Genomic DNA, 16,090 nt, shown 5'->3' with positions numbered 1-16,090 from the left:
AAGGCAATTCTTTTTTCCCAGAGGCCCTTCTTACGGAAGGGATGGTTATAAAAACTTTGGAGGGAGCTCATTCGATTGCAAATTAAAAGTTATAGTGCCCTATTTAATAGCAAAAAATAATTGGAGGGCAACAAGCCACTCCCACATAGTTTATTCACCAAAGGCATCCGATCAAAATTTTGAGATAGGTATTTGGTTCAAAATAGCCCAGAGTTCAAATAACCATGCCTCCAGTTTTGACAAATCGCCCCCCCCCCGATGCAAAGTCTATAAGCTATGCAAGTTGCCCATTGTTAAGATATAAGGATTTTATGGGAAGGGTGGTCGTATAAGCTTTGGAGGGGGCCCATTCATTTGAATATAAAAAATTTCGGTATTCTTTTTAAGATTTAGCCTGGTTTTCAACCAGTTGCTACCGAGAGCAGTGTCTTCAAAAAAAAAGTATTATTCCATTTCAACGACACTTGTGTTTCAGAAGCCGTTTTTTAAAGAATTGTGACAATATGTCCAACTTTAGCATAAAGAGTGAGGTCTTGAACAGGGGATAACCCCTCATATATGGAATAATTTCTTTTTGTTTAAGTTTTAATGTTACTCCATAATTTCAAATGATTTTTTTTTAATGTAACTCCTGACCGCTTATCAAATTCTGCCAAGACTTAACTAAGATTTGATCTGGGCTACCAGCCGAATAAACCCCGATTTCTTGCTGTTAAAAAGCATATACCAATAATTGTAAATTGGTTGATAACTTCCCGCTTTTCAAATTTTCTGCTTGAGAATTCAAATATTGGATTGTAAGTAAAATTTGGGATAAGATTTAACATTGAGTCAAAATTTTTGATGTTGACTAAATTTTTCCTCCGCCTCACAGTCGTAGGAACTTCGGATGCTGTTCTTTTGATCAGATATAGAGTTCTAGTCCTTTTTTATAAGTCAAAAGGGATTTGAGACCAACCAGCCCCTGTTTTAATGCCATCTGATCGACTTTATGAGGTACATATTTTGTATTTTCTCTTTGGCTGCTAAATTTCGCGTGTGGGGGAATTTTCCATGGGGGGATTATGCGGGGAGGAATTTTCTGCGGAAGGGAGATGTTCTGGGGGAGTTTTCTGCAGGGGAGACGCCGAATCCCGGTGAAAATATCCCAAATGTGGCGAAACTGTGCCAAGCGTTACGGGGAATGTGCCAAGCCTGGCAGAACTGCGCCAGGCGTGTCGGAACATGTACGACACACCTGACGTTCTGAGATATACACCAGGTGGCGGAGAGGTGCCAACATCCCTAATCAGCACGAAAACTTCAAGTAGGGTTTAAAAATATGGCATTAGAGAGAATAAGGTCTACATAAATTCCGTTGCAATATGGACAATCCCTTCCTCAAATACATGCTAGAAAAAAAACTCAAGTAAAACAGTCACACCTATTCATTAAATAAATAATTCCTATCCTCTAATACATGTCAGAAATGAATGAGAGATGGATAAATTAGCATATTTGTGAACCCCTTGCCAGCGCGCAAGAATGAGCTTTATGGCCAGAATTATCCATGACCAGGTGCAATAAGGTGCTTATGCTGAAACAAGTGAAAATGAGCGTTTTTACTGACATATTTATCATATTTTCCTTGGTTTTCAGAAAAATATGTTGTTAACATTTTTTGAAAACAGTAAGTGATGCCATTCCTCCTTCAAATGCAAGGAACGAAGGTACCCGTGACTGCTCTTCATATCAGAATTTCCTATCCTCAAGCATATTAGAAACGAATAAAAGGTAGACCAATTAGAAAACATATGTGACTCCTCGGCTTATTTATATTTTTTGAAAAAAAAAAGTGACAGCAGCCCTACTCTAAATGCATGGACCTAAGGTGCCCGTGGTTTTAATCATAATTTTTGACCATCAAGTTCAAGTATATTAAAAACGAATAAAATGTAGATCAATTAGCAAATATATGAAGTGACACTACCCCTGCTTCAAATGCACGGCACTAAGGTATCCACAGCCGCACATAATACCAAAATTTAAATTTTTCAAGCTCTGTTTCCGTTTTTTAGGACACCTACCAAAATTTAAATTTTTCAAGCTCTGTTTCCGTTTTTTAGGACACCTTAGTACCATGCATTTGGAGGAGGTGTGGTATTACTTGTCCTTTTTATCTTTTTCCATAAAATATAAATAACAGAAATGAAAACGGGAATAAAGCTTTTCAAGTACATCAGAAACGAATAAAAGGTAGACAAATTAGCGCACAAATGTAATCCCTCACCTACGAAGAGCGGTGGGGTGTACAATTTTTTATTTTTGTGTGAAAAAGGGTGGAATGAGGTACATATTCTCAAATAACTAGAAATAAGTCTTCATACTGACAAATTTATTACAACTTCCCAGATTTCAATTACATTGCTTATCCAAATCTGCATAGAAAAGAAGTGGAACCTTTTTTCTTCTCCTGAAAGCCTGTGTTCTTAAAGCAAGGAGATATGGTCACGACAATTACATTATGTTCTTGGAGGGACGACCATTCCTCTTCATATGCATACTTGGAGAAAATTCAAAAGAGGCGCATATGCTTGATCATTAAATAAATATAGAAGATTTGACCCACAGTAATAGCCCTATCTCAAATCCAGAAGATGACAGATTCTAATTTTAGAAGTTAATTATAGCGTTCAAAAAAAGCCATGTCTAATCTTCAGACGTCAGTCAGAACGCCGTAAAGAGAAAACATAGTATTCAAGCTTGCTTTGGCGTATGTTTGTTTTATAGCCCGTTTTGGCAATAAAGTGAATGACGTAAAATTAAAGCCATTTTCACTTGATGCCAACAACCTTCATAAAACGATAGAGAAAGTTTAAAGGGATGCATTTGTTACTATTGAATGAGTTTTTTTTTTTCAAAAAGGTAACCCCAGCCTAAAAAAACACTTCAGGGCTCAAATATTTAAATTCTTTCTACGAGATGGGTATGGAATAAGCCTAGTCCTCTTATGCCTGTAGACATATAGTCTACACCAAGATGTATTCAAACCGTGGAAATTACCGGCTCTCCAAGGGGTTGTCCACTCTCCACGATATGGTGTCCACTCATAGTGCCATGCAGAACCTCTTCACACTCAACAAAAGTTGGTAATTTCTTGAAAAAATTACTTCCGCCATCTAACGCTTTTGCGCATACTTCTAAATTTAACACATTTTGCTTTTTCATCAAAGAATGTCTTTATAAAATTTAAACATAACTTAATAAAAACCAATGAAATTCTTCTGTGAAATGTAATACGATCGACTCAAAAACCGATTATAAAATTAATAAACCTACCTGTCGCACGGTGTTCTCCCTCAAGAAGTGACAGCCTTTGAAAATACAGCCAAGATACTGAGGTGGCCAGTATCACCAATTCAAGGAAAAGCAAAGGGGAGGTGCAAAGATTTTTCATTTTTTATTTTTATTTTTTTTTGCGAAGATACCAAACCAATGGGGACATACTAGTTATTTTTCGATTAAAAAAAATCAAAAGAATGGAGTATTCAAAATATAATGGGGCAATTAGCCTCCCTTAAATTGGCAACCCTGGAAATGGGTTTGTACAGCAACGAGTTCTCGTCAAAGCAGTAGATTGCAACAGTGCCAGGAAGAAGTCGAAATATTTCTGAAGCTTCCTTTTAAATATTGATCCTTCCAAAAACCAAAAGGTGAGGCTGTTTATCAGAAGAATCTTCAAAGATTGAATAACAATGATAGAGGAACAGATGTGATAAGATAGAAGTCCTTGCTATTATCAATGTTTTCATAGTAAAATAATAAAAATAATATAAAAAGTAGCAATAATAATTAACAACAGAAAATTAAAGAAAAGAAGCTTCTCACCTTTATCCTCTTTGGTACATCTATGAGACGGATCCTTCTCTTTCAGTTTACCATTCATCCAACTTGAAATCAGATTGAAAATAGAGCCATTTGAACCTGTTGTGTTTTTCTCCTCTTCTAAAGCTCCACAGGAATGAGACCGGGAGGGAGGAGACGAGGATGTATCGGAAAAAACGGTTCGATTCGGAGGGGGTCGAAGGCATGGATTAATCAATTCGTTCTCCTAGAAAAGAATAGAAGCATTCTAGTATTGAAGGCATAACAATTTTTTTCCTCTGTTTGCAAGTCTAAATATTGTTAGTAAGACTAAAAATTCGTTGATTTTTGAATTAAAATGGAATAGTTGTGGTGAGGTTCTTCCAGTATATATTTCCCAATATATTTGATAGTTGGGAAATATATTGGATAGTACGTTGGGAGAGTGGCAAATATATTGGAAAGTTGGACTTGTACTGAAAAATGGATTTAAATGTATTTTATGATTGTACATACGTCGGTACCCCATCTAAATGTTTGTGAGCATATGAATATTACTATTTATAGTGTTTTTATTATTTGTTTGCCTATTATTTATTTGCCTATGCGGGTGCCTCTCCTATTGGACCAATACACGGTTTGTTATCTTTTAGCAAGTCATGCCTGCCTAGAGTCTCATGCATCATGGATGTACGTAGAAAGGGGAGGGGGTACCCCAAACCAGCCTCGTTTTGGGGTATTGTAAAGATTAAATATATTATTATTATTATTATTACTAAAACCAGTCATGTACGCAGGACATTTTTTTTGGGTGGGGGGGTATTAACAAAAAACAAAACAATTATATTTAATGATTTGAATTAGAAGCGCCCAGAAACGCGGAACACGCAAGTGTTGCAAGTCGGCAATACACTAATTTCCTGAGAGTTAGGGCCCGAACATTGTCGACACTTATCCTTAAATGGCATTTCTCCTTGATTAGTGCCTTTTTGGTGGCCTGGGCTATAAATTACGAGACGGTGATGCAATCAGAGGATGTACAATGTGAATTCTTAATGGTAATTTAAATTGAATTTTTTGCTTTAAAAAGTGCTTTATCATCAGGTAGCTAGACACTGCTTCTTCTGGCTAGAAGGTGACATCATAACATTGAGTTGTATAATTAAAATACAGCCAGGCTATTAAAATAAAAGTGGCAGCAAAGTAGCTGATTTGGACTGAGCTTAGTGAAGAATCCCCCCCCCGCTATTCCCGCAGACTCATAATATTAACAAAAAAAAAACTGATGGAGTATTTATAAAAAAAAGCTTGGGACTCAAAACACTTTTTGTTTTTTTACTGGCTTGAATAGTGCGTTCGAGCACCACAAGATTATTTGTCCCACCAGCTTGATTGCTTATCATTGGCGTTTAAATGACGTAAATGACGTTAGAGGTTGTGAGTATCACTATTTGACATGATCTGTAATAGTTGCAAGGTTACCAACTATCAATGACATACAAGGGTAAAAAATGAGACAGTTTAGAAATTTGGGATGTAAAAGAGCAAAAAGGGGACACGTTTCACAAATTTATGATATACAAAAAACGTTTCCCAACTGGATATATATTTTGGTATAAAAAGAAGTTACTTTTCTCAAAAGTAGTGCTTTTGAGCATTCAGGTTTTGCCAGAGACGTCATAAGTAAAGGATTTTCTCAAAAAATAAGGGACTTACATGTTTATATTAGTTTTGTGCTTTCACACAAAGTCATATTGTATGAATGTTTTATCTGGATATTTTGTTTTGTTTTTCATTATATTTGATGTTAACTGACCGATTTGAAAGGGCTTTACAAAGTATCTTTTGGTCAATGATACAACTGAAAAAACCCCAGTAACTTTTGAGAGTTAAAGATGGACAAGTTACGTGAATGTCCGACATTCAGCGGTGAATGTCCAAATACCTTTTTGTTTTCTCTTTGGATCTAGTCAGCGTTGCCAGTCAACTTTTTAGTTTTTTGGCAAGGTTTGATGGTGACAGGTTAGGTTAAATTAGGTTATAAATTATGGGGGGAGGGGCAAGGGAGCAGTTGCCATCCAATAGTTTGAAAAAAAAACAACTATAGTTTATTAAGTAACTTTAAAACTGTTGCTCGTTTAAAGTGTCAAATTTGCTCTTTACTTTGAGCAGATATTTATTTCAAATTAATCCATGCTCGTTTTTAACATAAGGAAAAAGAGAAAAATAGGGATCCATTACATTCCATAATATGTTTAACATTAATTTTTGCAAATATACTGCCTTTGAAACTTCATCATCAAGTAAAAATGTGAGTCTACTTAATTGCAAAATTGAAAAATGTTCTATGCTTCCTGTTCACCACGTTTGCTCAGGTTATTTTTTTCCACCGATAACTAAGGTGCTTTTACTTCCTAAAATTTATCAATTCAAGATTAAATTCTCTTGTTTGAAATTTTTAAAAGTGAAAATAAATACACCCTTTACATCTGCAAATAGGAGAGAAATGGACTCATTGAAGAATGAGAAGATAGATATACAGTGAATATAATTTCCTGACTGAAAAAGGAATCATTGAAAAAGAAAATAAGACTTAGCGCTTTTTATAATGATATTCACACTATCAAACAGTTTGTTTTAACGAACTGTAGTAAGGAGCGACCCGGCTCAATAGTAACGGAACTCTAAAAAATGGAATTTTGATACCAATAGTTACATCAAAAGAATTGCATTTTAATGCTGATTTTAAATATATACGTTTCATCAAGATTAATCTTACCCATCAAAAGTTACGAGCCTGAGAAAATTTGCCTCATTTCAGAAAATAAGAGGAGACACCCCCAAACAGTCATACAATCTTAACGAAAATCACACCATCAGATTCAGCGTATCAGAGAACCCTATTGTAGAAGTTTCAAGCTCCTATCTACAAAAATGGGGAATTTCGTATTTTTTGCCAGAAGACAGATCACGGATGCGTGTTTATTTGTAGTTTTTTTTTCCCAGGGGAGATCGTATCGACTCTGTGGTCCTAGAATGTCGCGAGAGGGCTAATTCTAACGGAAATTAAAAGTTCTTGTGCGCTTTTTAAGTGACCAAACAATTGGAGGGCACCTAGGCCCCCTCCCACGCTCATTTTTCCCCAAAGTCACCATATCAAAAATGTGAGATAGCCATTTTATTCACCATAGTCGAAACACCTAATAACTATGTCTTTGGGGACGATTTACTCCCCCACGGTCCCCGTGGGAGGGGCTGCAAGTTACAAACTTTGACCTGTGTTTACATAGTAATGGCTATTTGGAAAGTGTACAGACGTTTTCAGGGGGATTTTTTGGTTTGGGGGGAGAGAAGTTGTTGGAGGGGTTACGTGGGAGGATCTTTCCATCGAGGAACTTGTCATGGGGTAAGAAAATTTCCATGAAGGGGGCGCAGGATTTTCTAGCATTATTCAAAAAAAAAAAAAACGGTGAAAAAACATGAAAAGTTTTTTCAACTGAAAGTAAGGAGCATCACTAAAACTTAAAACGAACAGAAATTATTACGCATATGAGGGGTTCTTCTCCTCCTAAATACCACGCTCTTTACGCTAAATTATTATTAGTATTTTCAACTATTTATTCTACGGCCTTTGTGATTCAGGGGTCATTCTTAAGGAATTGGGACAAACTTTAAGCTTTAGTGTAAAGAGCGAGGTATTGACGAGGGGGTGAACCCCCTCATATACTCAGTAAAAAATACGAATATGGAAGCTCTTTACGTAAGTTAACTCGTAAGTTATGTATATTTTTTACTAATGAAAACATTCGTGAGAAATTAGAAGTTGTAGTTGCCATTTTAAGCAATCAAAAAAAAAAGGCAACTAGGCCTACTCCCTCGCTCCTTTTTTCCTTAAAATCTTCCGATTAAAATTATGAGAAAGCCATTTATCCAAAAACAAAAATTAATATGTAAATTTCGTTTTAACTATTTATGTGTGGAGAGCCAAGATCAAAACATGCATTAATTCAAACGTCCAGAAATTAAATAAGAAAACAAGTTTTTTTTAACTAAAAGTAAGGAGCGACATTAAAACTTAAAACGAACAGAAATTACTCCTTTTATGAAAAGGGCTTTTCCTCCTCAACGCCCCGCTCTTTACGCTAAAGTTTGACTCTTTTTCTTAACTCTACTTTTTAAAATAATAAAAAACTTTAGCGTAAAGAGCGGGGCGTTGAGGAGGAAAAGCCCTGGCGCTTGGCTTTGAAGCATGGCTCTGGCTCTGAAGCATGGGCGCTCCGAAAAGCAGATGAAAAATTACCAGATGTTTTCCAGAGAAATTGCCTACAGATTGTTCTGGGTACCCGGCTGACTGACTGTATTTCAAACAGTAGGTTGTACGAAAATGTGGTTCAATCCCGCTTTCTAAGGCTATAATGAAGGAAAGGTTGAGATGGGTAGGCCACGTTCTGCGGATGAAGGATGACAGATTGCCGAAGATTGTCCTTTTTGGCCAACCGTCTGGGGCTGCACGGGAAGCAGGTCGTCCTTGTCTGGGTTGGGAAGATGTCATAAATAAAGATTTGAAGGAAATGGGAACTTCCTGGGAGGGTGTAAAGAGGGAGGCCTTGAATAGATTAGGTTGGAGGAGGAGCGTGCATAGCTGTGTTGGCCTCAGACGGCTTCGTGCTGCAGTGAGTTATTAGTAGTAATAGTAGTATATGGCCCGCTCATATCAATACTATTAATTCACATAAATTGGCGAACCCACAAAAAAATAATATTTAATAAAAAATCATACGACTTTATCTAATTTCGGACATTCACAGTAACAGACACATTTTAGCTTAAATTTGACACATTTTTGGATGCTCATGGGACGCATTCATGGACCAAAAAGTTAGCAACCCTGATAAGTTGTGAGATAAGTTACCTGTTTTAATGGCACTTGACATTTACCAAGTGACATATAGCGATCGCAATTTCTGTCGCTCTTTCTGTCTGTCGGTCCCGCTTTTGCTAGTTTGGTCACTTCCAAATAACCTAGGACGATGAAAGTTGGTGGACATATTAGGGACCAGACGAGATTAAATTAGAACAAGAGCTAAGAGCTCATATGGCACTTGTGACGAGGCGAGAAGAGCTAAGAGCCAAGAGATCATATGGTATGAGCTCTAACAAAATTCTATGAATCAATAGATTGATTTAAAAAGGAAAATAAGAGGCTTAATGCCGGTCAAGATTTAAAATAAGAGCTCTGAGTCACAAAGTTCTTCTAAATATCAAAATTCATTAAGATCCGATCACCCACTCGTAAGTTATAAATACCTAATTTTTTCTAACTTTTCCTCTCCCTTTTGCCCCCCAGATGGTCGAATCTGGGAAAACGACTTTATCAAGTCAAATTGTGCAGCTCCCTGACACGCCTACCAATTTTCATCGCCCTAGCACGTCCAGAAGCACCGAACTCGCCAAATCACTGAACCCCTCCCCCCAAATCCCCCAAAGAGAGCGAATTCAGTACGATTCTGTCAATCACGTATCAAGGACATTTGTTTATTCTATCCACCAAGCTTCATCCCGATTCCTACACTCCAAGTGTTTTTCCAAGATTTCCCCCTCCAAATCCCCGCAATGTCAAAAGATCTGGTCGGGATTTGAAATAAGAGCTCTGAGACATGAATTCCTTCTAAAATCAAATTTCATTACGATCCGATCTTCTATTCGTAAGATATAAATACTCCAATTTTCATGTTTTCCAAGAATTCCGGTTCCCCCCTCCAACTCCCCCGAATGTCACAGGATCTGGTCGGAATTTGAAATTAGAACTTTAAAGCACAAGATCCTTCTAAATATCAAATTTCATTAAGATCTGGTCACCCTTTCGTAAGTTACAAATACCTCAATTTTCAAAATTACCCCCCCCCCCCAGCAATTGAGCGGATCCGTTCCAATTATGTAAATCACGTATGCAAGACTTCTGCTTATTTTTCCAACCAAGTTTCATCCCAATCCCTCCAATCTAAGCGTTTCCCATCATTTTAGGTTTCCCCACCCCAGACTTCCCCCAATGTCACCAGATCTGGTCAGGATTTAAAATAAGAGCTTTGAGACACGATATCCTTCTAAAAATCAAATTTCATGGAGATCCAATCACCCGTTCGTAAGTTAAAAATACCTCATTTTTTCTAATTTTTCAGAATTAACCCCCCCCCCAACTACCCCAAAGAGAGTGGATCCATTCTGGTTATGTCAATCATGTATCTAGGACTCGTGTTTTTTTCCACCAAGTTTCATCCCGATCCCTCCACTCTAAGTGTTTTCCAATTTTTAGGTTTCTCCCTCCCAACCCCCCCCCCCAATGTCACCAGATCCGGTCGGGTTTAAAATAAGAGCTCTGAGTCACGATATCCTTCTAAATATCAAATTTCATTGAGATCCGATCACCCGTTCGTAAGTTAAAAATACCTCATTTTTTTTTATTTTTCAGAAATACCCCCCCTCTCAACTACCCAAAAGAGAGCGGATCCGTTCGTTTATGTCAATCATCTATCTAGGACTTGTGTTTATTTTTCCCACCATGTTTCATCCCGATCCCTCCACTCTAAGTGTTTTCCAAGTTTTAGGTTTCCCCCTCCCAACTCCCCGCCCCCATCACCAGATCCGGTCGAGATTTAAAATAAGAGCTCTAAGACACGATATCCTTCTAAACATCAAATTTCATTGAGATCCGATCACCCGTTCGTAAGTTGAAAATACCTCATTTTTCTAATTTTTAAGAATTACTTCCCCCCCCCCCAACTACCCCAAAGAGAGCAAATCAGTTCCGATTATGTCAATCATGTATCTGGGACTTGCGCTTATTTTTCCCATCAAGTTTCATCCCGATCCCTCCACTCTAAGTGTTTTCCAAGATTTTAGGTTCCCCCTCCAACTCCCCCCAATGTCATCAGACCCAGTCTGGATTTAAAATAAGAGCTCTGAGACACAATATAATTCCAAACATCAAATTTCATTAAGATCCAATCACCCGCTCATAAGTTAAAAATACTTCATTTTTTCTATTTTTCCCGAATTAACCGGCCCCCACTCCCCCCTCCAGATGGTCAAATCGGGAAAACGACTATTTCTAATTTAATCTGGTCCGGTCCCTGATACGCTTGCCAAATTTCATCGTCCTAGCTTACCTGGAAGTGCCTAAAGTAGCAAAACCGGGACTTTAGGTTTACCCCCTCCAACTCCCCCCAATGTCATCAGATCCGGTCGGGATTTAAAATAAGAGCTCTGAGATACAATATCATTCCAAACATCAAATTTCATTAATAGCCAATCACCCGCTGATAAGTTAAAAATACTTCATTTTTTCTATTTTTTGCGAATTAACCGCCCCCCCCCCCAGATGGTCAAATCGGGAAAACGACTATTTCTAATTTAATCTGGTCCGGTCCCTGATACGTTTGCCAAATTTCGTCGTCCTAGCTTACCTGGAAGTGCCTAAAGTAGCAAAACCGGGACCGACAGACAGACCGACAGAAATGGCGACTGCTATATGTCACTTGGTTAATATCAAGTGCCATAAATAGTCTCTTCCGGGATTCGAGCATCTGGGGGGGGGGCGAACAAGATAGTTGAGAATAATTTTATTTGCTGATAAAAGAAATGATTGTTCTTCATAAGTATGGCTTGTGGTCTAGGGGTATGATTCTCACTTAAGGTACGAGAGGTCTCAGGTTCGAATCCCGGACCACCCTAATTTTTACATGAAGAAGATCTGAAACTAGATACGTGTTCAATATAGCGATTACTAATAGTTGGCAGGCAAATCAGAGACCCGACCAGATTAAATTAGAAATAGTCGTTTCCCCGATTCAGTCGGATGAGGCGATGAGCTTTATATAATATATTTTATACTATTCAGGACTGCAATTTAAGGATGTAGGAGGGAACCATACCCCCAATTGTCAAGGAAAGGTAGCAAATACATGAAAAACCAGTAGGTCTAACAACATGGTACCATAGCCTATCATAGGTGTTAATGATGGTCATATCGGCGCAAAAAAGAAAAATATAGGAAAATGAAAAGGAAGAGTCTTTGGCCCTTTAGCATGCGTTTCATATGTGTTAAAACTACTAACACCACTGACAATACAGCGTCATCCAGAATAACTAAATATTCAAATCAAGTTCAATTCAAATTTGTTAAAATTAAAATCTAAATTGGACGTGCAAGATTTTTTTTCTTCTAACCTCAAATATCTTGAAAGTAGACAGGTTCTTTTATTTGTAAACACTTCTTGTTGATTATGAAATGATAGGGGTATATGCCATTACGCAGGAACATAGGCAAGATCCAAAGAGATGCACGTAAATATGCCCAGTGTGACGTTTTAGAAAGGGGTTCTTTTATCTCCAGCCTAACCTAAACCAGAAGTGAAAAAAAGAAATAAGCTAATTAGGTTTTTATAATGAACTCCCATTATTTTGCTGGATAACCCCGGGCGGCGTCCGCTATTATTATTATTATTATTGCAGATGTGAGGGGAAGAAACGCGAAATTTTGCAAAAAATTTGCAGAAACTCTGCAGGAAGTGTCAAATTTTGCAATGTGGGGAAAAATATAATAGTTTTCTGACAAAATAACAGTTTTGCTCCCTCCTGAAGAAATTGGTAGGGTCCCCCTCCCACCTCACATAACTTTCTTTTCATGAAAGAGAAAAGTGAATTTCCCCACTTTTTGCCCCAATAACATATCACGTGACATCGTAAGCAACTCTTCTAATAGATTACAACACGCAAAATAAGCTGATAAATTATGAGCCCACAAACATAGTGTTTTATGATTTGGCAGCATCGTTTTCTTCATTAACAGATGACAATTGGCTTGGCCTACTGAGAAGCTAAAAATATATTGTGGTTTATGTCCTCACAAGCAGACCTTGAGGGTAAGTCGTCTAGACGTCTGTGCCTTTCTTGCAAGTCGCAAATAATCCTGTTTTGATCATAGGCTTTTAGTTGCAAACATTCGTGAATAATACAAAGGTTTGCAGATTGCTTTTTTAGACAAAAAAATTTTTTTTTGTTTTTTTTTCCTTGTTCAATAGAGTTTAGACTCAAGTAAAAAAAAATCATTTTTTATTTTAACATGCACTTTTGCTTCTTACATAGCGATTATTTAAAACATAGCTTGCCTAAAAACCGTTTATTTTGCTTTTTTGGTTCCGTTCTACGAGATTTCTTTTGGAGAGGGGGGGGCTTTGGGAAAGAGGCAACAATACATGTGTACAAGAAATGTTTTAAAAATCTCGAGATTACTCCTGCGTAAATAACTGGCGAATACTACTTGCAAATATTTACCAATAATACAAAGGTCTTCAGGTCGCCTTTTACAAGTCCACCTTGTATAGAAGAGTTTAGTTTCATCCATAAAAATAAACTCGGTTTTATTTTCGTCAAGCACTTTTATTTCTTTGATATCGGCAATTTTATAAATCATTGCTAAAATACTACTAGTTTAAAACCGATTAATTTTGTCATTTGAGTTTTGTTTGCTGCATTTCTCTAACTGGACGTGTTTACTCACATCTATTCAGAACATATTGCTTTGGAGGAGGGCAGGAACGAAAGCTTATAAAACAGCCAACAACAGGCAAACTTACGGGGAAAAGAATATGAAATTTGAAAAAAACGTGGAAATCGTGTGACTTCAAGAAGGGGACCCAAGTCCAACTCCCAGCAAAAACTTGCTTAGATTGGTAGTAAAATAATTTAGAGTGGAAGGTCAATTGCTGACAGGTACTTTTAGCGACAGAGTTTGAGATTCTTTACCCTACCGTATATTTAAAGTTATCTGAAAAGACAATTTTGAGGAAGTCTAGGGTAATAACTATTGAAGAGACCTTATATGTCTAAAAATATCGATTTGGGATATATTTCAAACTGTTTTAGGGTAAAACTGCAATAAAAAATTTTTCATTATCTTGGAAAATAGTAAAAGTTGGGTCCTTGATAATTTAACATGGGAAGCTTGGGATTAAAAACTTTTTATGCCAATTATAGTTTACGGTCTGATAACTTCATCAACAAAGTTGAAAATTAAAAAAAGTGGCTATTTGGTAAGATTAATATGTAGATCAGCAGGATTAAAGCTGCAACTACTCTGTAAGTGATCAGCATTTATTATATTTTCCAGAAATATTTTAATTCAAGAATTCAGTCTGCATAAAATAGACCTAGGTTAGCTGGGAAAATCATAGTGGGTTAAGCCGATTAGCTGACTTTAAGATAGCAGGTCTACCGGAGATAAAAATTCTTCTTTCTTTACCTCCCTTTAGCTTATAAGACAACTATTCGATAGCTATTGGTCAAGCAAAGTTACCATATACTAGATGGCGCTGGCGATTTTCCTTTTCGACACTAGTACCAGTCTCCACTCTAGGAAGTTCCTCATACTTTTTGTCTTGGTCATTAAAAGAGTAATATGCTTACTTTAAGCTTTCTGAAATTATTAATCGTATTCGTCTAAGCTTTGCCAGACAAATATTTATTAAATATCCAGCGGAAACAGGTTCAAGAGTCTAGACAGAGGCGCGTCGAGTGGCCTACGCCTGGAGCTCTCTATTTCTCCGAAGTTCCAATCTGCTATAGAGGCATAAATCATTTCCCGAAGCCAATTTCCTTTATTCGCCATTGACTTTCGGACACGCAGATAAAAAATCTTAACTAGACAGATTTATTCCCCATCTTGGGGTTGGAAAGTTTTTCCCCACAGGTTTTTCTCGGAGGAGACGGACAGGTGTATAGAATCCGTATCTGGCAGAGAGTACGATTCTCAAAATAAAGACTACCTTTAAAACTAATTTGAGTGCAATTAAAACGATCTTTCAAGATTACGAGTATTTTATAACATTAGAATCCAATTTCGGGAATTGGAAAAGGCAGAAAGTTACAAGCATTTTGAGAACCAAATAAGATAAACGAAGCGGAAACAAACCATGATCTCCGCTTCTTTTGTGGAGGTCCGCCTCCACCTCTACTAACAGGAAACTATCTTCTTTAACGCTCCCTCCTCCTAGAAAATTCCCTCAGGACGATCAAGATGCCCCTCCACTTCTCCACCTTTCCCTGCGGCAGATAATTGGATTAATCGAAATGAAGGGAGATTAGAGATTGGTTTATACCTCCCTCTTCTATATCTGCCTCATGGGACGATTAAAAATTTGGGCGTAAACATATACTTTTAAGGCATAAGGCACACTGGCGGATCCAGGGGATCCCCCTCCAAAATTCTCTCTGGTGCCCTCTTATCCTGTTTTTTCTTTTCTATTGTTTTTAGAATAAATTTGTCAATTATTGGCACCTTTTTCACATTGCCCCCCCCCCCAAGGTTTTGCTCATTGACGCCCTTGTCACAATGGGTCTCCCCCAAGTTTTTTCTCTGGATCCATCCCTGATCAGGCACACCCCCTCCCAACCTGAGCAATGACCAACTGCCCCTCCCCGATAATTGCTGATGCGAAATTATGCATGACTGTACGTAATTTTATCAGACATCAAGTGAATCAACTCGGTAAAGTGAAATCGCTTTTATATTAACCGTTTGTTTTATACGGACTACTTGACTCTTTAAGAACGAATGCGTCACTCTGTGGCATTACTGCCACTGAAACTAGTTCAGTGGCATTACTGCCACTGAAACTAAGTTTTTTAATGATTTAAATCGATCAGCTATCTCAGAATCTTCAATCAATAGCAACTTTGCCCTCTCTCGGTCAAAGCTATAGTTAGGTGCCACAAAAGGGCAGAAAACACCACTTTCTTCAAGCACAATCTTTTTGGCGATTTAAAAAGAGCGCTGGAGCTTTTAATTTCAGTCGAAATGATCCATCTCCTGATTTTCTACGACCACTGGTTCGATTTGATAGCACCTGGAGAAAAAACAATTAAAAGGCAAAATTCTGCATTTTTGTGAATGAGAAATTGAAACCTCTACAACAGGGTTCTCCGATGAGCCTAGTTAAAATGTGTAATTTTCGATAAGATCATTTGCCCTTCTTGGGGGGTGTTTTCTTCCTTTTCAAAAATCAGGCAAATTTTCTCAGGCTCTTAGCTTTCGATGCGTTACTTTAAACTTGAAGAGCTATATATATATATATATATATATATATATATATATATATATATATATATATATATATATATATATATATATATATATATATATATATATATATATGATAGATACTCCATAAAAGCACTTTTTTGTGCATAT

General features: G+C 37.3%; 1 protein-coding gene across 1 annotated transcript in view; it reads right to left on the bottom strand.

The window, feature by feature from the left end:
• LOC136032743 (uncharacterized) overlaps nt 1–16,090 on the bottom strand; it is a 165,307-nt gene that overhangs the window by 39,099 nt on the left and 110,118 nt on the right. The window contains exon 4 of the mRNA XM_065713077.1: nt 3,868–4,090. Within this exon, the coding sequence (XP_065569149.1) occupies nt 3,868–4,090 (223 nt within the window). The remainder of the gene's footprint in view (nt 1–3,867; nt 4,091–16,090) is intronic.

Source organism: Artemia franciscana, chromosome 11 (assembly GCF_032884065.1).
Source record: "Artemia franciscana chromosome 11, ASM3288406v1, whole genome shotgun sequence".
In the NCBI taxonomy this organism is placed as follows: domain Eukaryota; kingdom Metazoa; phylum Arthropoda; class Branchiopoda; order Anostraca; family Artemiidae; genus Artemia; species Artemia franciscana.
Note: the sequence above shows the minus strand (reverse complement) of the source record. Positions and strands in the feature narration are given on the sequence as shown.